Source organism: Dermacentor silvarum, chromosome 3 (assembly GCF_013339745.2).
Source record: "Dermacentor silvarum isolate Dsil-2018 chromosome 3, BIME_Dsil_1.4, whole genome shotgun sequence".
NCBI lineage: Eukaryota > Metazoa > Arthropoda > Arachnida > Ixodida > Ixodidae > Dermacentor > Dermacentor silvarum.
Window position 1 is genome coordinate 163,378,901 of NC_051156.1, and position 21,362 is coordinate 163,400,262.

General features: G+C 48.1%; 1 protein-coding gene across 1 annotated transcript in view; it reads left to right on the top strand.

Annotated features, from left to right (window-relative positions):
- Positions 1-21,362, top strand: part of LOC119444977 (glutathione hydrolase 1 proenzyme-like) — a 624,609-nt gene that overhangs the window by 586,674 nt on the left and 16,573 nt on the right. The window contains exon 2 of the mRNA XM_037709312.2: positions 10,564-10,641. Within this exon, the coding sequence (XP_037565240.1) occupies positions 10,618-10,641 (24 nt within the window). The 5' untranslated portion in view covers positions 10,564-10,617. The remainder of the gene's footprint in view (positions 1-10,563; positions 10,642-21,362) is intronic.

The following is a 21,362-nucleotide window of genomic DNA, read 5'->3' on the forward strand; positions in this document are numbered from 1 at the left end:
GAGCAACAGAGAGCTGTATCGGGAGGTTTTCGTGTTGCTCTACAACTTTCTCATTGACACTTTCTTAATTAGGACAGTACTTCTCGAGTTAGATGATTAATTACGATTACCTAATTAAATCTCAGTAATGAAAACATTACTGGCGGCAACTCCACTTGTACTGGAAACAATACACACTAGGTTTGCTTCGTAACGCCTTTCCTCTTTTTTAGGGGCGAAGCTCCTTAGGGTGCGGGTCTGTCCCTCCTCTGTAGTATGTAGTAGTAGTAGTAGTAGTAGTAGTAGTCGTCGTAGTCGTCGTAGTAGGTAGCCACGTCTACTTTCATGAAAAAAAAAATCCGAAAGTTGTGTCCGTAGCGCGCAATCGAACCAGGGACCCCTCTCTACCGAACGCGCGGCGCTAACCACTACGCCACGAAGCGCACAGGGACACGCGCACCACGATGACAATAAATACCCAACATTAACGAAAGCCTGCGCGTTTCTAACGCGTTTGTGCTAGCGCGTTACGGCCCGTGTAAGAAGCTGGTGTAAGACGCTGTGGCCTCTCCGCCTTACCCCCGTATTCATAAACGCTCCTCGACTTGACTTGCCACCGCCTTGGGCAGCGCGTTCGAAACGCGTTGAAGGCGGTGGCAAGTCAAGTTCAAGTCGAGGAGCGTTTATGAATACGGGTGTTATACTCTCTCAGCAGTCATGTGATGGCGTCGGCAAACGCGGTGCACGTTCCGGCATGTGTAAACAGCTGCGTAAGACGCTGTGGCCTCTCCCCCTTACTAGAGAGTACTGCACGTTTCTAACGCGTTTGTGCTAGCGTCCCCTTAAGTGGGAGATGGTGCAATTTTAATGAAGGGCGCTGTTATAAAATAGGAATGACGTCACATATGGCGCGTGTCATTGGTGGAAGTCAATCGTTCGATTTAGTGCGGCCAGACTGGGCGAATTACACGGAACATTCACGGTTTACCGATGATTCCCTCCGGAGCTTCGCCCACCCATCATCATTCACCCCGTGGATATGCGGTGTTTTTTTTTTAAATCGTGCTGCGTGATAGCTGGGTTAGCTGGGCACGGACGCTGGATAAAAAAAAAAAAAAAAAAAGGCGCGGCCTCCTGCGTCGCGTCGCCGTCAATGGACGAGCGCGTCTCGGCTGAGTTGACAGTGGCGGCCGCTGTTTTTGGTGAGGGCGCCACTGCTACGGTACGCAAGGCAGACGCCGGTTCGTGCTACAATGAGGTTGCCTCAGGATTTATGCGTGTTCGTGTGCTTTTTCGTGCGCATTCTCGTGTGCTTTTTTTGTGTGATCTGTTAAGGAATTCTTCGCAGACTCACATTTTGAACAAATAACTCTTTAATTGAGAAATAAGAGAAAAAATAGAGGAGTAACAACGTGCGTTATGACTACTTCCATCGCGGGTCGCCCTCCTTCCTCTCCATGTTGCCAGCCTAGCATTTCGATTCCGCTAACAGATCGTGTGTGTGAACAGCTTGCCTCATGTTTCCTGTGCTTGAGTACGGTTCTTTGGTGTGCGCGTGTGTGACAGGCGATTTTTTCTAATGGTGTGATGCCACGAAGCTGTTGTGTGCCGCTGTGCAACTCGAACGCGAGAAGAGACGCTACTGTGAAGTACCACGAATTCCCCTACGATCTACAGCGTCGGGAAGCGTGGCTGAAGGATTTTTCTCGCCAAGGGCCGTCAGGGAAAGGAAGCAAGTGAGAGCCAAGTGACAGGTCGCTGGTATGTTCCTTACATTTTACCGAGAATGACTATAAAAAGAACACAAACATTGACCTTGTGCTTCCAACTGCGGTCCCGACTTCGGTCCCGACTGCGTTTTCCGGTTATCCGCCGTACATGAAAAAAAAAAAAAAAAAGAACGCGCAGCCCAGGAAACTTTTTTTTCGAGCCCAGGAAAAACAGCGGCCGCAACTGTCAACTCAGCCGAGACGCGCTCGCCAACTAGCGGCGACGTGACGCAGCAGGCTGCGCCTTTTTTACGTAAAAAGAGCCACGAATGGATTGATCAACTCCCGGCTGTCCAGAAAGCCCACGATGCGGCGGTGAGACTTGGCCTTCCCGTCCCAAGATGGGAGCCGCCCGCCGTCTTGCCCCTTTAAAAACGGGCTGAAGATTCTTCCGACTACCTACCTACCTAGTGGCCGTGCCACTCCCAGCGCAGAGAGAATATTGAAACGTGCGAGCGGAGTTCGGTTGAAGAGAAGAACGAAACTGGGCTGGATCGGGTGCCGCGCCATGGACTGCTTTCGCTGAGCGATACCTTTGCATTCATCATCTTGTAAATAAACGCGATCCATCGTTTTGAAGTCGTCTTCAAGAAACACGTAAACCCACTCCCGAATATTCGTAACAGAGCACTTCTTTTCATTTCATCTGAGTGGAGTGGGCAGCCTTCATGGAGAGCATTGAGGCCCACTCTACAAAAGATTGGCACGCCTAGGGCAGACTTTTCACATATGTGGGGTAATCGGCACTTTTAATAAAGACTTAAATATTCAACCTGTAATGTGCAACTATAAGACGCGTTATTTACGGCCTATTAGAGTCACTGTTGCACGTACAAACGCGGCTGTGGAAACGCTTCTCCATGAACGGCTGTACCCGAGCAGTGGCGCCAGAGCGGGTGCGAGGAGAACTTGGCCCGAGACGCCGTTTCGGTGCCACGCAACGGGCCGCACCTTTTTTTTTTTATCCAGCGGCCGTGATATATGTATGCATATATATGAACGAGAAGAAAGGGAACCAAGGGGCCCAATGTTTATTCATTATATCATAAGAAGCCAACAAACCATGACACCAACGACAACATAGGGGAAATTACTTGTACTTACTCATTGAAATAAAGAAATCATAGATTAATCGAAATGAAAATGCATGAGAAAACTGGCCGCAGGTGGGGAATGTTCCCACGTCTTCGCACTACGCGTGCGATGTTCTCACCATTGAGCTGCCGCGGCGCCGTTATTCCATCCACTTTCTGGGGTACTTATGCCTTACAACTACAGAACTAACCCTGGAAGTGTTAGCCAGTGCCACCACTCACAAACCTAGGTGATGGATGTGGAACACTCTTTGTGCCGCAGGCGTCACGAATACGTCATCTTTTTGGGTGATCACCAGATGACGGTGGCGCCGGTGTATCTCGGTGCGAGATCTGCGCACTGGCGGAGGACTGGTGCCGCGAGGTGACGACACGTCCGCCGCGAAAGTGCTAGATGCTCCGCCTCCTCGGCGGCGCGGGCAGCTAGGCAAGCCGTCCGGTGTGAACAGGCCCGCGCGCTTGCCGCCTTAAGCCGCGTTGAAAATTCGCTTGGCCGCTTAGACGCTCCGCTTTCGGTGTGAACGTGCTTCACTGTGACGCCAGACTCCGAGCCCACGACCCCCGAATCTTACAAGGCACATGAGAGAGAGCTAACACCTAAACGCTTTATTTACCAAATGACAATATAAAGCACGGGAAAGCTTACTGAACCTTGCATAACCTCCCTGGTGTTGGGCTACTGAACACGAGGTTGCGGGATCAAATCCCGACCACGGCGGCCGCGTTTCGATGGGCGCGAAATGCAGAAAACAACCGTGTACTTAGATTTAGGTGCACATTAAGGAACCCCAGGTGGCCCAAAATAATCCGGAGTCCCCCACTACGGCGTGTGTCATAATCAGATGGTGGTTTTGGCACGGACAGCCCCATAACTCTTTTTTTTTTGCATAGCCCCCCTCATGCCTTTATATTCCACTTTTGTTAATAATTAAAGCATTTGGTTCTTAGCCAGCGCTCTTTCGACGCCACCATGATAGACAGACACATGGTTGTTTAATGGTCGCAGTCAAACTACAGATTCTTGCAGTAGGTGCCGTATGTGCGGATCACCGTATATGTTGACCGTGGTATATGCATTTGTTGCTTGGCTTTGCAAGTGCACGAATAAAATCGCGTAAGACACGAGAAAATAGACGCCGTAGAAGGTAAATATCGGACAAAAAATTTGGAGGACACTTAAACTTTGCCTTTAAGAGTGGAACGCGATAGGATTCAAAGATCCCTGACTATTTGTCAGGCTTCTTGGCAACTACATGCAGCTTTCTTTTTTCTGAACCTTCGCCTCGGCGCGCTGCCTCCGAGGAGGCGAACGCCATCTGGATGGTGTTTTTGCAAGTACCCCGACCGGGGCGTGCCGCTGTATGAATGGTAGAAATGCTGGAAAAGGGGTTTGTGTTTGTGTTTCTGAGTAACAGAATTATGTTTTCTCGTATATTCGAATTACAATCCGACGCTATCATACATGTAGGTTGGTAGGTTGTGGTTATGTCGTAGTTTACAATTTTTCTCACGCATTTTACTTTGAGAACTTCAATTAGTTCACCACCGCCTCTGCGCCACTCGGCGGGCCTGCGTGATTGGTGTGGCACGGGATGATTTTCTTTGCCGCGTACGCCCACGATAAGGCCGACGCCGGAATTTCCGCGACACGGGGCCCTTAATGCTATCGCATTAATAAAACCGCTACACAAGCTGCGAAAGGCTGGTCTTCTATCCACGCACCAGGACTTCGTCCGAAGTCTAAGTTACACAGCTGTTTACACTTTATCACGTAAACGTAACACAACGACATTTATTTTATTTATCTATACAATACTGCGGACCTTGCGCGGATCCAAGCAGGGTGGTTGCAAAAGAATCTGAATAGACAAAGGAAGAAGAAAGAAATAGCACATGGAAATCAGTAGTATATTGGTTGAACTGGGTACGACAACGGGTTTCAGTCAATAGTTCGTGGAAAAAAGGAACACTTGAACACTTCAGTACGTTTAAAATATGGAGTTAAAGTGTGGGGTTGGTGGTGCTGGGTGCGCCTAGTTGTTAATGGTTTAATATATATACTGATGACTCAATAATTCAATTTTGACTAATATGTGAAGACAGAAAGTCGAGGCGCAGTTTTTTTCTTCGTAAACCTACCAACTGTACACTATCTGTTACCATGAGTTCTGAGGGGGAATCGTGCTGCAATAATTTATAAAAATAAGTTGAACTGCTTTTCTCTGTATTCTTCCAAGCTATGTTATGTTAAATTCGGGATAGGGATCTCAGACTATACATGCATACTCAAATATAGGCCGAATAAAGGATGTATAGCATATAAGTTTTACAGTAGCTGGGGTGTTCCTTAATTTGTGCATGAGTAAACAGAGTTTACGAAAGGCTCATGCACATACATGGTCAACATGAATGTTCCATGATAGTCTGATAGCAATGGTGACTCTCAATTATTTGTAGTTAGTAACCTATTGAAAATCTGAAGAACCTAGTTTATAAATGTGCATTAGTGTGTTTTTTTCTGTCTATATTTCCTAAAATAACACTTTTTTTCATATTGAGAACCATTCCCCATATATTGCACCAGTATATAATGTTTAAGTTTAGTTCAAGTTGATGGTTACGGGAAGTTATATATCTATACAAAACACAATCGTCAGCAAATAGTCTAATGTTAATGTTTGAGTCAATTACATTTAAAACAGCGTTTATGCATAAAAGAAAAGTAACAGTTCGAATACACTACCTCGTGGTACTCCCGATGTCACTGGGGACTGTTGCCCATCGATCACAACATACTGTTTGCGATTGCTAAAGTATCAGTTAACTAATGTGTAAAAATAGGTGAAAGAATTGCACTTCTTAATATTGTTATGAGTGAGTCATTAGGTAGGCGGTTGAATGCTTTGCTAAAATCTAAAAGACTCATGTCTACTTGCCCGTTAGTGTCAAGAGAAGAGGCTAGTGAGTGAATCACGTTAATTAACTTGCTTAGCGTTGCTTACCCTTTTCTGAAACCATGCTGGTGAGCTATTAGAGTTCAGTGTTTCTCGAGAAACTTGCTAATTTGTTTGGCGATGATATGCTCAGTTTTTTTTCACAAAACGATATTATAGAAATAGGACGAAAAGTTTGTACAAAACAGTCTCCTTTATTAAATACAGGAACAATTCGGGCTCTCTTCCAATCATCAGGTAGTTTGCCAGTTGCCAGCGACTTACGGAATAATGTACCAAGAAATTTCGCGACATTTTCTGCATATCGCTTGAAAAAAGTTTTAGGAATATTATCAGAACCAGAAGATATTTTACATTCGAATTTAACCAAAGCGATCGTACACCTAGATAGGAAATAAATGATATGTCGGATATTGAAACAGAAGCCACGGATGAGCCTATGATAGCACGTGAGAACCCACTACGAAAATAAGTGTTAAAATGATGCGCAATTTCCTTTGAATCTGAGATCATGTGACCATGAAATTTAAGCTGTAGGGTAGGTTTCCTTGCAAAGCTTCCCAAATCCGTCGCTGAACATTTCAGCCAACCAGGTAATTACTTTGATGAACTTAAACTCTACATACTACAGTTAAATTTCCGTGCTGCGCGAGACAGAAAATATAGAGAATCATACCTAATCCATAAGTTCCAGACATTGCAGCCAATAGGCATGAACGTTTCAAAGGGAGCTTTAGAATCTATTCGCTACGCTAAACTTCAAACTGTAGGGAACAGCACTTAGTTAGTTTTCATTGAGTTGCTTAGTTTCTTTATTTTTGTTTGTTTCTGGGTTGTCAATAATATTCCAACCTCTCTTTCCTTTCATTAATTCCATTCGTTCTCTTATTTATCTATGTAATATTTTTTCTTTTTCCACGAGCACCATTTTTTGGTCGCTACTTTTGTCTCCTTCAGAGACACGATAGTTCACTGACCTCCAGCGGAGCAGATACCACCCCCGGGCCCCCCCCCCCCCCCCCCCCTTCCCCGTTGTCCAACCCCTTCCACTAAAAGAGGAACCTACTGATACGTCACGTCTGGTACAATAAATAACTACGGTGAAGTAATAAAGTAATAAATTATATAGTAGAAAAAGAGAACGTTTATTGCTTGCTCTCAAGTGGTATATATAGGAGGTTGATGACTCACACGTCACGTGCTCAGATTCCCCTATGAAATTCAACCGATGCCTCTAGGTTGCCAGCTGCAGACACCTCATCATCTTCCCCCTACAGATTGAGGTGGACAGGGGTTCTGCGCTGTTGAGTACGCTTTCGGAGTGAAGTCTCTGGTCTAGGAGCTTGCACCACCGGCATACTTTGGTTTCCCGACACTGAGGAGGCTTCATGTCTTTGCATCTCAACCCCTGATGGTCCTGGCATCGTTTGTCGTTTGTCTGTTGATCTTCTTTCGTCGGTTGATCATTCACTGGTACTTCTCGTCTCCGCACTTGGTCAAAATGTCTTCGTTGAACCCCTTGCTGAGTGTGAACGGTGATCATTCGTGCTCCCTGTTGTTCCCTCATTGTAGCCGGCATACATTTCAATCTCTTCCAGCTTGTGGTCCAAACACGTTAACCCTGTTGCCAATTCTGTGGACTCTTGTCCTGGCACTCTGCGTTTCTTGCTTGCTGGTTTGGTGTGATACAGTCTATCTTCGTTCTTATTTGATTTCTCGGTTGTAACTTCGCCCGAGACTTCCCTTCTTTGAGAAGGGTTTGACGGTATGTGCATAAGAGTATGGCGAGCCTTGTCTGTAATTTGTGCTCACTCGTTTTCTTTAGTCCTTCCATGACTGTGCGGACTGCCCTTTCGGTCAAACCGTTGGACTGTGGGGGATATGGAGCCGTGGTGAGGTGCTGTATGTGATACCTATCCATAAGGTCCCAGTAAAATGCACTGGTGAACTGCGTCCCATTGTCTGTTACTGTGGTATTGGGAAGACCAAACCTCGCAAAGATGACTCATAGGGCATTCACGTTGGTTTCTCACGTGGCTGTCTTCAGAGGCAGTGCTTCGATCCATTTAGTTGTTGTGTCTACTGCGACTAATATCATGGGCCCGTCCAATGTGTCCGGTGAAATCTAGATGCAAGTGGCTCCATCCTTCGTTCAGGACTGGGCATGGTACTGGCGTATGTTGTGGAGCCATTGGTGCGGCTTCTATACAGACTGCGCAGGCTCGTAATAGGCGTGGAATTTTTGGAACCTAATAGGCGTTCAATTTTTGGACTGCGGGCATACCACCAGTAACGTCGCTCTCTCCGTCGCAGCCGTCGCATCATAGTTAGTTTATGTGCAATTAGGTGCACCCAGGACACGCTTCGCTTACCCCTATTTTCCGGTAGGGGAAGGGTTGGTTAGTTTTTTTTTATGATGTTTGACAACGCCGTTTGAAAATAATGATCTTTTGAAACTCGTACAGCTAGCGCTACCCGCTTGTGTTGTGCGCTCAGAAAGTGACTGCGTATGTCGCTTTTTTATTCGCTTAAGCTTGCGCCTCATTTGAATGAGGTTACTCGTCATCGAGGGTGTCTGCTTATGAATTCTTTTCCGTTTATTCGGCACAAAATAATCTAAGCTACAAAGGCACATATCTCAAAACTGATGCCAAGGAACACTGACATCATTGCCATTGAAATCAGTCAGACAACTATCAACGTGTTATAAAATTCTTGTACCTTCAACACATGAATAATCCTTAACGAAGCAGAAGTACTTCGCTTGCTTACTCTGAGAGCTAAGTGACAAGGAAACGCTAACAAGAAGATGGTAGGACTTATGGTAGGACTGTCGCTGCTCATTAGAAACAGCAAATTTAGGAAAATTTCTCGCAACAAACAACATGTCTAAAGTTAATTTACTTGATTCCTGCTCTCGTGTTGGCTCACTAACAAGTTGAATTAGGTTCTATGTAAGCATTATGTTCGAAACAATGTTAACATGACTGTTCTAACTTTCAACGGCCTGTAGTCTATCGCAGCCAATATCAGGTAGGTTAAAATCAGCAATGATTAAGATTTTGGACTTCAAGAATGGTGCCATATGAGCTTATAGTTTCCTTAAGTAATCCGGAGCTTCATCAGGGGGCCTATATAACGCATACATGATAACCTGATGACCCCAGCATGAGAGCTTGATGCATAAGCTCTGAATATCAGTAATATCACCCAAATAGGTAGATTCAACGTTGTTTTTAATGAGTACAGCAACTCCCCCTCGTCTTGAAACTCTATCTTTACGGTATATTCTGTACACCTGCATTGGTAGTAATTGCGTCATAGAAAAAAATTATGTAGTTATATGTGCCGAAACAACGATCTGATTATGAGGCACGATGTAGTGGGGGACACCGGTAATTTGGACCACCTGGGGTTCTTTAACGTGCACCTAAATCGAAGTACACGGGTGTTTTCTGCATTTCGCTCCCATCGAATGACCCATCTCGTGACCTCGTGCTCAGCAGCCCAACACCATAGTCACTGAGCAAGCACGGCGGTTTATTGCGTCACAGAAACATTGAACCGGGAACCAAGGTTACTTAAATATCGCTGCTGTAACGTTTATTTCACTCGTGTTACCTTTAGATCTGACAAACAAACAACCAAAATATAACAATAAGATGTTTACCCCTGTTCTGACGTACCAGCTTAGCTGTTCTTATTTTAAAAGTGCACTACTATAAACGTCACCGTAATTAGAGCGTAGAGACAACGGGTCCGGGTCAGTGGGAGCAGCCCCATAAATAACAACCGAAAGTTGTCGCAGGATTTGGTAGGGACCGGTAGGGGTTGATTGGCTGCTGTGATTATAGTTATTTCCAGCAAAGGCTGTTTCTCTTCTAAGAGTGGGTTTCGATGGGCAATGGCTGCGATGCTTTTTTTTTTGCAAGTTGACACCACGATCACACAGCATCTTTATATTTATTGACAGCAAAACGACTTTATAAGAAAGCGCTTGGGACATCGAAAATCATTCGTTATACAAGTGACTTGGATGTAGACCCCCCCAAAAAAGAACGATGGTGCTCCGAACCACGGGCATGAGGTTGATAAATGGCCGTCGAATGACTTGTGTAGTATAACGTGCGGTAAGCCGGATGGCTGATATAGTTAGCGAGCTGCGAGTCCTAGAACAATCCAAAGAGACAAGGCCGGTTGGTTTTTCATAAAGATTTCAAATTTGGAAGATTAGCTCGGGATTTAAAGGCAGTAACAACAGAATCAATATATAAATCAGAATAAATGAATCTTACTGCATGGTTCTGAATTGATTGGATAGCTGTATAGATAAGTTAGATCGATTGGGGTCTCATATAGCGCATACACACTCTAGCCTTGGACGTACTGATGTTAGACAAGGTAATGTTTTAGTAAAGGGGGGGCAAGACGCAAGTTACAGCGCATGTAACAAAGGACTGGCTAGCATTTTTAATATATGGAAAGTGTGTTAACCAACTGATATCGTGCGATATTTTCAGTACCAGATACTTAAAAGTGGATTGTGCAATAATTGGAGAGATGCCAATAAAATAACATTGTGATACATAATTTTGCATGGAATGAAAAGAGACCAAGAATGTTTTGCTCACATTCAACGCCATGAGCCATGTGTTAAATCAATGAATCATCTGGTTAATGTGGCGAGAAGCTTTAATGAATCTTGGTTTGTGTTTTTTCTTTATAAAATAATGCCCTTCTCTTTCTGTCTTTCTTCCTATTTTTTGTAGGTTCGCCGAATCATGCAAGTTCGGTTATGCGAAGAGAACTCTCCTGGGTGACATGAATTTCGTCAACTGCACTGAGGTACATCCTGCTAGTGTACACTCGCTTAACTTTATTGTGTCACATGCAGTCCATGCTATCATATGCATGATATCGATCGTCATGCAGTTTATTTCAAAATGTTATAAAATGCAAGCATTGAGAGCCGGGCAGGATAGTGGATAAGACATGCGAAATTAGGTAATACTGCGTAACGACTACCATGTATTTTTTCCGGGCTCTGCAGAAAACCTGTGAAATTTTAAAAAAATGCTTCAACTGCGTTCTTGCTGGTCGTGTTGGCAGCGCTCTCAGTGGGGTAGAAAGAACGAATCAGACATGTCAGTCATAAAGAAAGAACAAAGAACCGACAAGTTTGTTTGGTTGCGGGTTAAAATCTTATCGTCTATCAAATGATTTTATCATTTAGAACCGTGGCGTATTTTGATCTTCAGAACGAAGGTGCGAATTTACGCTGGACGCAGTGGCCGGTACCTTTACTTCGGGCAACATGACTTCATGAAAAGTTTTCTGCTTACATGAGCACACACTTCTAGGTTTTCTGTGTACAGCGAGTGCTGGATGTATAAACACATGTGCTTTACCTCTTACGCTGTACGAATGTGGAGTCTATTGAAACTATCGAATCAGTCTGGAGACACTGGTCTTGAGAATTTCGCATTGAATATAAGAATATCCCCAGCAGCCAAAGAGTTAGAAAGTGAAAAGTGGATACTCATATGACAAGTGAAATATCAATACCAGGCAGTGAGAAAATTAAAATACGAAGCGACTAGCAAGCAGTGTAAGAAAATAAAAAGCTTGATCCTGCATCTAAGACAAGTTAGATATATATAGCGTAGCTAAAGTTATTTACGCGATCAATACTAACGCTACATGGGCAGTCCTTGCAATTTGTCGAGATTAGTGCTTGAAGGTACTAACACAAGCACATTCTACTGGCTGAATGAATATGCCCTTTTTAGGCCAATGACCAATGACTTTCTAAAATGCCGTATGAGGTTCGTAGCATATATATATATATATATATATATATATATATATATATATATATATATATATATTGTCACCCAGCTATTACAGCTAGAATACTTCACCAGCAACAGATAGGCAAAAAAACACGTCAGCCTTTAATAATGGCTGGACCTCGGAGAGCGCGCGCGCAACCACGAACTTCGTCGTTCTCGCCTCAAGGGGCCAGTGTCACCACGTGCCAACTTATTTCGCGTCATTGCTCCCCTCTCAAAAGCGACCGACCCGGTCGCTCCAAGGGCATGGGGCGAGCAATATGGGCAAGAGTGCCAACATGGAAAGAAAAAAAAAAAACATACAGGAATGTGCACAGTGCTGAAGCGGTTTGTGAGGGTTGCTTATCCCTCGCGTGCGTAGTACGGCTTCATCCGTACTACGTGGACGACTTCAGCACGGGGACGGCGTCGGTTCGAACTAGGATCAGAGCTTTGAGGCACCACCTCATAGTTCACATCACTGAGGCGGCGTACAACTTCGTAGGGGCCGAAATAGCGGCGCAACAATTTCTCCGAGAGCCCACGGTGTCGGATAGGTGTCCACACCCACACGCGGTCGCCTGGTGAGTACTGGACGTTCCGTCGGGTCCGGTTGTAACGGCAGGCGTCGGTATTCTGCTGGGTGCGGATGCGATTCCGAGCAAGCTGGCGAGCTTCCTCCGCTTTCTCGACGAACTCCTCAGTGGTGTCATTACTTGTGGCTCCGTGGTCTACCGGGAGCATGGCGTCTAAGGGGGTTGTAACGCGACGTCCGTAAACGAGCTCGAATGGTGTAAACTCGGTGGTTTCCTGCACAGCGGTATTGTAAGCAAACGTCACGTATGGCAAAATTTCATCCCATGTCTTGTGTTCCACATCAATGTACATGGATAGCATGTCGGCCAATGTTCTGTTCAGGCGCTCTGTTAAGCCGTTAGTCTGGGGATGATAGGCTGTGGTCCTTCGGTGGTCAGTATGCGTCAGCGTGACGACTTGTTGCAACAACTCCGCTGTAAACGCTGCACCGCGATCAGTAATGAGCACAGCGGGTGCACCGTGACGAAGCACGATGTTGTGGACGAAGAAGCTGGCGACTTCAGCAGCAGTTCCCCGAGGCACAGCTTTTGTCTCCGCATAGCGAGTTAAATAATCGGTTGCCACGATTATCCACTTGTTTTGCAAGGAAGACGTGGGGAACGGACCAAGAAGGTCCATTCCCACTTGCTGGAACGGCGCCGGAGGCGGATCCAAAGGCTGAAGGAGGCCGGCAGGCTTGACGGGTGGGACTTTACGCCTCTGACAGTCACGGCACGTTCGCACATAGCGCTGAACCGACGAAAATAGGTGTGGCCAATAGTATTTCCGCCGTATGCGCGCTAATGTCCTCGCGAAGCCTAAGTGGCCGGCACAGGGATCGTCGTGACACGCCTGTAAAACTTCCTCGCGCAGCGCAGTCGGAACGACGAGAAGGAACGTTTCTTGGCTGTTCTCGAAATTTTTCTTGTACAGGACATCGTTCCGCAGGCAGTACGATGTCAATCCTCGTGAAAGTGGGCGTGGGACAACAACGTCAGCTCCCTCGAGATATCGGATGACTGGAAGCAGTTCAGAGTCTGCACGTTGGTAGTCAGCCATGCGCACCACGTCGACGACACCAAGAAACGGCAAATCTAGCTCCAAGTCGGAGGATGTCGAGGGAATAGGAGAACGTGACAAGCAGTCAGCGTCGCTATGCTTACGGCCCGATCTGTAGACAACAGTCATGTCGTATTCCTGGAGGCGGAGGCTCCAACGAGCGAGGCGACCTGACGGGTCTCGTAGATTGGCAAGCCAGCAGAGCGAATGGTGGTCACTGATCGCTCGAAATGGCCGGCCGTATAAGTAAGGTCGGAACTTGCTGATGGCCCACACGACTGCTAAACATTCTTTTTCGGTGGTCGAATAATTAGCTTCTGCTTTTGTGAGACTACGGCTCGCGTACGCAATTACACGTTCTGCGCCGTCTTGCCATTGAACCAGAATAGCCCCGAGTCCTACGTTGCTTGCGTCTGTGTGAATTTCAGTTGGCGCGGTGTCATCAAAATGCGCCAGCACTGGAGCGGATTGAAGGCGTTTGCGCAATTCGGTGAAGGCCAGCTCTTGGTCTTCCGTCCACGCAAAGGGCACATCTTGTCGCGTCAGTCTCGTGAGAGGTTCAGCAATCCTCGAGAAGCCTTCAACGAAACGGCGGTAGTAAGCGCAGAGGCCCAGGAACCGCTGAACAGCCTTCTTGTCTTTAGGGTGAGGAAACTCGGCAACGGCAGCGAGCTTTTCTGGGTCTGGTCGTACTCCTTGGGAGCTGACCACGTGGCCTAAAAACTTGAGTTCCCGGAAGCCAAAGTAACATTTTTCAGGCTTGATGGTGAGGTTTGCCTTGCGTATTGCGGTAAGGACACTTCGTAGTCGGGTGAGATGTTCATCGAACGTGCTGGAAAACACAACAACGTCGTCAAGGTACACTAGACACGTCTGCCACTTTAGTCCGACGAGTACAGTGTCCATCATTCGTTGAAACGTAGCAGGAGCGGAACAGAGACCGAAAGGCAGGACTTTAAATTCGAATAGCCCGTCGGGAGTCACGAAGGCGGTTTTTTCACGGTCACGCTCGTCCACTTCGATTTGCCAGTACCCTGACTTTAGGTCTAACGAAGTAAAGAACTCAGCATGGCGCAGACGGTCCAAAGCGTCATCGATCCGTGGCAGGGGGTAAACGTCGCGTTTGGTGACTCGGTTAAGCCGTCTGTAGTCAACGCAGAAGCGGAGCGTGTTGTCTTTCTTTTTTACTAGCACGACAGGGGACGCCCACGGACTTGTCGACGGCTGGATGACGTCATCATTGAGCATTTCTTCAACTTGACGCTTAATCGCCTCCCGCTCCATAGGTGACACGCGGTACGGGTGCTGACGAACAGGCCGCGCCGACTCCTCTGTAACTATCCGGTGTTGCGTAATGGAGGTGCGCTGGACTCTAGATTCTGTGGAAAAACAGCCAGAGAATTCTGTCACTAGGCCCAGTAGCTGATTCTTCTGTACATCTGCTAAGTCAGCATTAATGTGGACGCGGGTACTCAGGCTGGCGTGAGTTGTTACATCCGGTGAAGTCACTTGTAACGTGCCGACGTCGGAGAAGTCAGCAATGCCGTTCAGAAAGGCCACAGCTGTACCTTGAGGGACGTGCTGATACTCATGGCTGAAATTTGTCAGCAAAACTTGCGAGCACTTATTCTGTATTCGAACAAGGCCCCGGGCGATGCAGATGTGTCTTTCGAGCAACAGCGGGATATTTGCCTCGGCAATACCCTCATAGTCGTCGAATGCGTCGCAGGTTACGAGGGTCAATACGCTGCTCCTTGGCGGCACCGTGATGTTCTCGTCGACAATCCTCAAGGCGTTGACATACGTGTCGTCAGTGCTGCTCCCTGCTAAGGCCTGCGCCGTTGAAAACGTTACCAGCGACTTTTGTAGGTTTATCACGGCTCCATTAGCCTGCAGAAAGTCCATTCCCAGAATTAGGTCCCTCGAACAGCTTGGGAGGATAACGAAATCTCCGAGGTACGTAAACCCACGAATGCTCACTCGCGCTGTGCATCTTCCTACCGGGGTTAGCAGATGGCCGCCTGCAGTGCGAATCTGCGACCCAGTCCACTCGGTAGAAACTTTCTTCAGCTTGCAGGCAAGGTCCATGCTCATAACTGAGGTGTCCGCTCCAGTGTCGATTAATGCTGTTATGTCTTCGTCGTCTACGGTGACGGGAATGTTCGACGTTATTACCTCTCGTACGGTGTTTGACTGCGTCTGTAGGTCTGCGTCGTTCTGTTTTCGTCGTTGTCGTCGTAGTGGAGGATCTTGCGCACAGTCGACGTCAGCGGCCTCACCTCCGGAGGTCGCTGAACTCAGTTTTCCCGAGCCGCCGGGCTTGGCGAGCGGCGTCTGAGAGCGCCGCGAGAGAAGGCTTGGCTTGGTGATGGTGACCTGTAACGAGCAGGAGACGACGAACGGGGCTCGTGCCATCGTTGATCACCATTGCGACGATTCGCGACGAAACTCTCTATTTCCGGCGGCCGCTCACCAGGTCGTGGACGAGGTGCATTTGGTGCGAATCCTCGGAGCCCCACATGACGATAAGGACACATTCTGTAGATGTGCCCGGCTTCGCCACAATGGTAACAAAGGGGCTTGTAGTCTGCGGTGCGCCAGACGTCGCTCTTCCTAGTTCTTGCTTCTGCGATGTGCGGTGTGCTGCGAGGCCTGAAGCTAACGTCCAATTGCTGAGCGGGGTGTACCATGCTATACGCGCTTGAGGGTGGTGGACGACGTACTGCTTCTGCGTAACTCATTTCAGGACGCGGTCTCTGCTGTGGTGCCTCGTACTGTTCAGGAACATGGACGGCCTGTCGGACCTCGGCGCGCACCATTTCCGCAATGGAAAGTTGTCCCACGGAGGCAGCGGTCGTCTGCATCTTCTGCAGTTCCTCCTTGATGACAGCCCTGATGAGTTCTCGCAAGGCGCCGACGTCGTTGCCGAGGGTAACGGCAGAGAGCTCCCTTGAAATCACGGCGTCGCGGTTGTATTGCCTGGCCCGCTGTTGAAGGGCCTTTTCCATGGTGGTGGCTTCGTCGTGGAACTCTGCCACTGTCGTCGGCGGATTTCGAATGAGGCCAGCAAAGATTTCCTCTTTGACGCCGCGCATTAGGTGGCGCACCTTCTTTGCTTCAGTCATAGAGGGGTCCGCACGTCGGAAGAGCCGATTCATGTCTTCTACGTACGCCGTCACTCGCTCATTCGGGCCTTGAATTCTCGACTCCAGTGCTAACTCCGCCCTCTCCTTGCGGTCCGCCCTGGCGAAGGCATTGAGGAACTGCCGACGAAATTCTTCCCATGACGTCAGTGTCGCCTCGTGGTTCTCAAACCATATTTTAGCGGAATCTTCAAGAGCGAAGTACACGTAGCGAAGCTTACGCTCGTGGGTCCAGTCGTTGACGTTGGCGACCCGGTCAAAATGGTCAAGCCAGTCGTCGGCGTCCTCTGAAGCACTCCCGTGGAAATGATTCGGCGTCCGGATCTGATTGACGACCACGTGCGATGCTGCAGTAGCGGCAGGAGGTGGTTGGTTCGTCATTCTACTTCGTTCGGGTAGCAGACCGTGCTGTGGCTGGAGTCCCTGGAGACGCCGGCTGGTACGTACGTGCACAGGGGTAAGCTCGTCCGAACTACTCGCCGGGCTTAGGTCTGGGGTACGCTCCGGAGATCTTAACATCGACCGTACCCAGCACTTCCACCAGAAATGTCACCCAGCTATTACAGCTAGAATAGTTCACCAGCAACAGATAGGCAAAAAAACACGTCAGCCTTTAATAATGGCTGGACCTCGGAGAGCGCGCGCGCAACCACGAACTTCGTCGTTCTCGCCTCAAGGGGCCAGTGTCACCACGTGCCAACTTATTTCGCGTCAATATATATATATATATATATATATATATATATATATATATATAGATACTGTCGACTGCGCCATTGTAAAGGAAAGACACAGAGACAGCACCCGTTCCTGGGCCGGCTGTTCCAAATTCTGCTTCGTCTTCCCCTCGTTCGCCCCCTAGCGCCCGGTGTCAGAGTGCCCAAGCCCAAGTACATGTCTTCATCTTTACACTATATATATATATATATATATATATATATATATTGTGAGCATTATTCATACTCTTCACATTCTCATCTGTACATACTCATCATCACCATTTCTGGTGGTGGTGCTCTCGCTTGAGAGAATAAAGAAGGGAGTGACCGCCTAAACGTTATCGCGAAAGTGGTGGAGTGTGCTGTCCGGTTCCTCGGTCCTCTCGCCCCCGGTCTCGCTTCAGCTTCACCTACGCTACATCCCTGGAGCTCCGCTCGTGTCGCCGCCTCTTCCAAGTGCACTCGACCATGTCCCAAGACCGGCAGGCCAATACCGCGCCATCCACCTTGCCTGCTCCAGCAGCAACCCCTTCTTGGACAGTCACCACCCCTCAAAAGGATCCACCGGTGTTTGCTGGACTTCGCGGTGATGACGTTGAAGACTGGTTGGAGCAATACGAGCGCGTGAGTGATTTTAATCACTGGGACGAACCTGCAAAACTGCGGCACGTCGTCTTCTATCTCACCGGCGTCGCAAAAACTTGGTTTTCCAACCATGCGGTCGATCTCGTAAACTCGAGCACATTTAAACTTTACCTACGACAGATTTTCGCGAACTCTTCTGTCCACTCCGATATCGCCAAAAAGAAGCTTGCTGAGCGTGTTCGGCACACGGGAGAGTCGTACACTTCGTACATAGAGGACGTCCTTGCGCTCTGCCGCCGCGTGAACAGCTCGATGGCGGAGAGTGACCGTGTACGCCACCTGCTCAAGGGTATTTTTCTGAATATTTCTCAAGTCTCGACCTTCGATCTGGGTACTGGCAAATACCCGTGCACGAAGCGGACAAGGACAAGACAGCCTTTGCAACACCAGATGGACTTTACGAGTTCAACGTGATGTCCTTCGGTTTATAAAATGCTCCTGCAACATTTGAACGCATGATCGACACAGTTTTACACGGCCTTAAGTGGAAGACCTGTCTGTGTTATTTAGATGACATCGTTATTTTTTCTACAACTTTTCGTCAGCACCTTCAGAGTTTGGACGACGTTTTAACATGCATTTCTAACGCTGGACTCCAACTCAACACAAAGAAATGTAATTTTGCCCGAAAGAACATCAAAGTGTTGGGCCACCTTGTCAGTAAAGATGGCGTTCGACCAGATCCTGACAAGGTTGCTGCCGTGATTCACTTCCCTCGCCCTGAAAATCAAAAGCAGTTGAGAAGTTTCTTGGGCCTGGCTTCCTACTTCCGCCGCTTCATCAGTCATTTTGCTGCCATGGCGTCGCCGCTGCACAAGTTGCTGACGTCGGGCACTGCTCTCACTTGGACAGACGACGGCAAACTTTCTTTCCAAGCCCTCAAGCAAGCCTTGACATTCGACCCCTTCCTGTGTCACTTTGATGAGAACGCACCAACTTGTTTGCACACCGACGCTAGTGGCCATGGGATTGGTGCTGTCCTTCTACAGCGTGATACCACTGCACGAGAGCGAGTTGTTGCTTATGCCAGTCGCACATTAACGGCTGCTGAACAGAACTACTCGATCACAGAACAGGAATGCCTCGCAGTATTTTGGGCCATACAAAAATTTCGACCATATCTTTATGGACGCCACTTCACTGTCATAACCGACCATCACGCCTTATGCTGGTTGTCGTCACTGAAAAAAGTTGTCTGGACGCCTTGGTCGCTGGGTGGTCCGATTACAAGAGTACGATTTTGACGTTGTGTACAAGTCTGGGAAAAAACATCAAGATGTCGACGCTCTGTCTCGCTGCCCGCTTCCACTATTCTCTTCCAGCACGTCTCTCCATTCCGCGCCACTTGATGAGACTATGTCTCCCCTTACGTTATTACCGCTAGCTGTTACTGACACGACATCTTCTAAACGCGGCACGTTCGCCTCGTGTCAACGTTCTGATCCCTACTGCAGCAGCATCATCGACCGGCTGTGCGGTACTATTTCTGCACCGAATGTCCGATTACGTCGACAACTGCGACTATTTAAGCTCGAGAATGATGTGCTGCACCGCTACATTTACAACACTGACGGAAACCACTGGGTACCCGTTCTTCCACGTTCGCTGTGCACACAAATCCTTCAAGCCTTTCACGACGACCAATCTGCTGGCCACTCGGCTTTCCATAAAACGTACCACCGCGTTAGGAGCCGTTTCTTTTGGCCAGGCATGTCTACCTGTGTGGCCAAGTACGTCGCTTCTTGCGTTCAGTGTCAATAGCGGAAACGACCGACTTCACCTCCTGCTGGCCTTTTACAGCCCATCCCATGTCCCGAGACACCTTTTGCCATCGTTGGAATAGACTTGGTCGGACCTCTGCCCATAACGCCAGCAGATTTTCGTTGGATCGTGACAGCTGTCGACCACACGGTACGCAGAGACGGCGCCTTTACGTTCTAGTTCGGCCTCAGACGTTGCCAACTTCTTTTTGGATGCCATTGTGCTGCGTCATGGTGCACCGCGTGTACAGTTGAGTGATCGCGGCAAGACTTTCATGTCAACAATGATCGAAGAAGTACTCAGAGCTTGTGGCACAGTTCATAAGACGACATCCACGTACCACCCTCAAACAAATGGCTTAACAGAGCGATTTCACCGCACGCTAACAGATATGATATCAATGTATATCGGGCCAAGCCACGACAACTGGGACAAACTTTTACCTTTTGTGACGTTTGCTCACAACACTGCTATCCAGCGAACTACAGGCTACTCACCCTTCTACCTCGTTTACGGCCGGTCGCCGACATTCGCCATCGACGCCAGTTTCTTAACTGCCCCAACTAACACCTCGGCCAGTATAACCGAACAGTTCGTCTCGCTACTTCACGAATGTCGTGACCGTGCTCGATTCAATACAGAAGTCAGTCAACTAGACCGCAAGCAACGTTACGACATCTCTAGTCGAGACGTCTCCTTTCGTCCTGGAGATGAAGTGCTCCTTTGGACGCCCATTCGTACACCCGGTTTGTGCGAGAAGTTTGAATCGCGCTTCCTTGGCCCCTACATTATTAACGAACAAACATCCTCTGTGAACTATCGTGTTGCTCCCGTCGGGGTTTCTTCGGATCATCGTCATCGTGGTTCGGAGATCCTTCACGTTTCGCGTCTCAAACGATTCGTTCGGCGTTTCCCTCCTGGCTAAGTCGCGGCCTGGCTGGCTGCTTGCGCGCGCGGGGAAATTTGTGTGAGCATTATTCATACACTTCATATTCTCATCTGTACATACTCATCATCACCATTCTTGGTCTGGTGGTGGGGCTCTCGCTTGAGAGCATAAAGAAGAGAGTGACCGCCTAATTGTTGTCTCGCAATATATATATATATATATATATATATATCGGCTGTGATAGTGCGCCATGTGAACGAGGAGCAGTCGAGGTAGTTCTCTACAATCTGGCCTACTGATGATTACCATTTTTGTTCATCACTACCACCTAGAAGTAGTGCGGCTGGAGAGGAAAGGAAGGCTTAATTGAAAGAAATCAAACTGGGCGGGACGTGTCGTCTTGTACTGCTTCGATGTGACAGAAACAGATGCAAAAAATGGTATTTACCCTAAGTATCGTGCAACGCTCGGTTGGCGCGGCATCCGAGTGACACGTCGTACAACGGTATGGCAGTCAAAGAACTGGCCACATGACTTGGCCATGTATATATATATATATATATATATATATATAGGGGTGTGTGTGTGTGTGTGACAAATCGCATAAGCATGGTGCGGTGCACTAATGGTGAAGGAGGACGACGAAGATAAAAGCGTGTTCGGCTAACCATGTTTGTTTCCGTCCGCAACCTCCTGCTCGCGTCACACAAGTCGGCAGGATGAAGACCTGGCAGCCACCTCCTCAACCGCACATCAATCAGGAAGTATTCTATGCTACGCTGTGATATCTCAACGCACAGATCCAACACCCAAACAGACCAGCATCATGACCGCATCATTGGAAGCCTTGGACGTCCCCAAGTACACTGGATCAGCGGATGATGGGCCCGTGGAAGACCAGTTCCGCTTCTTCGAGCTCCACGGAACCGCTGCATCATGGTCG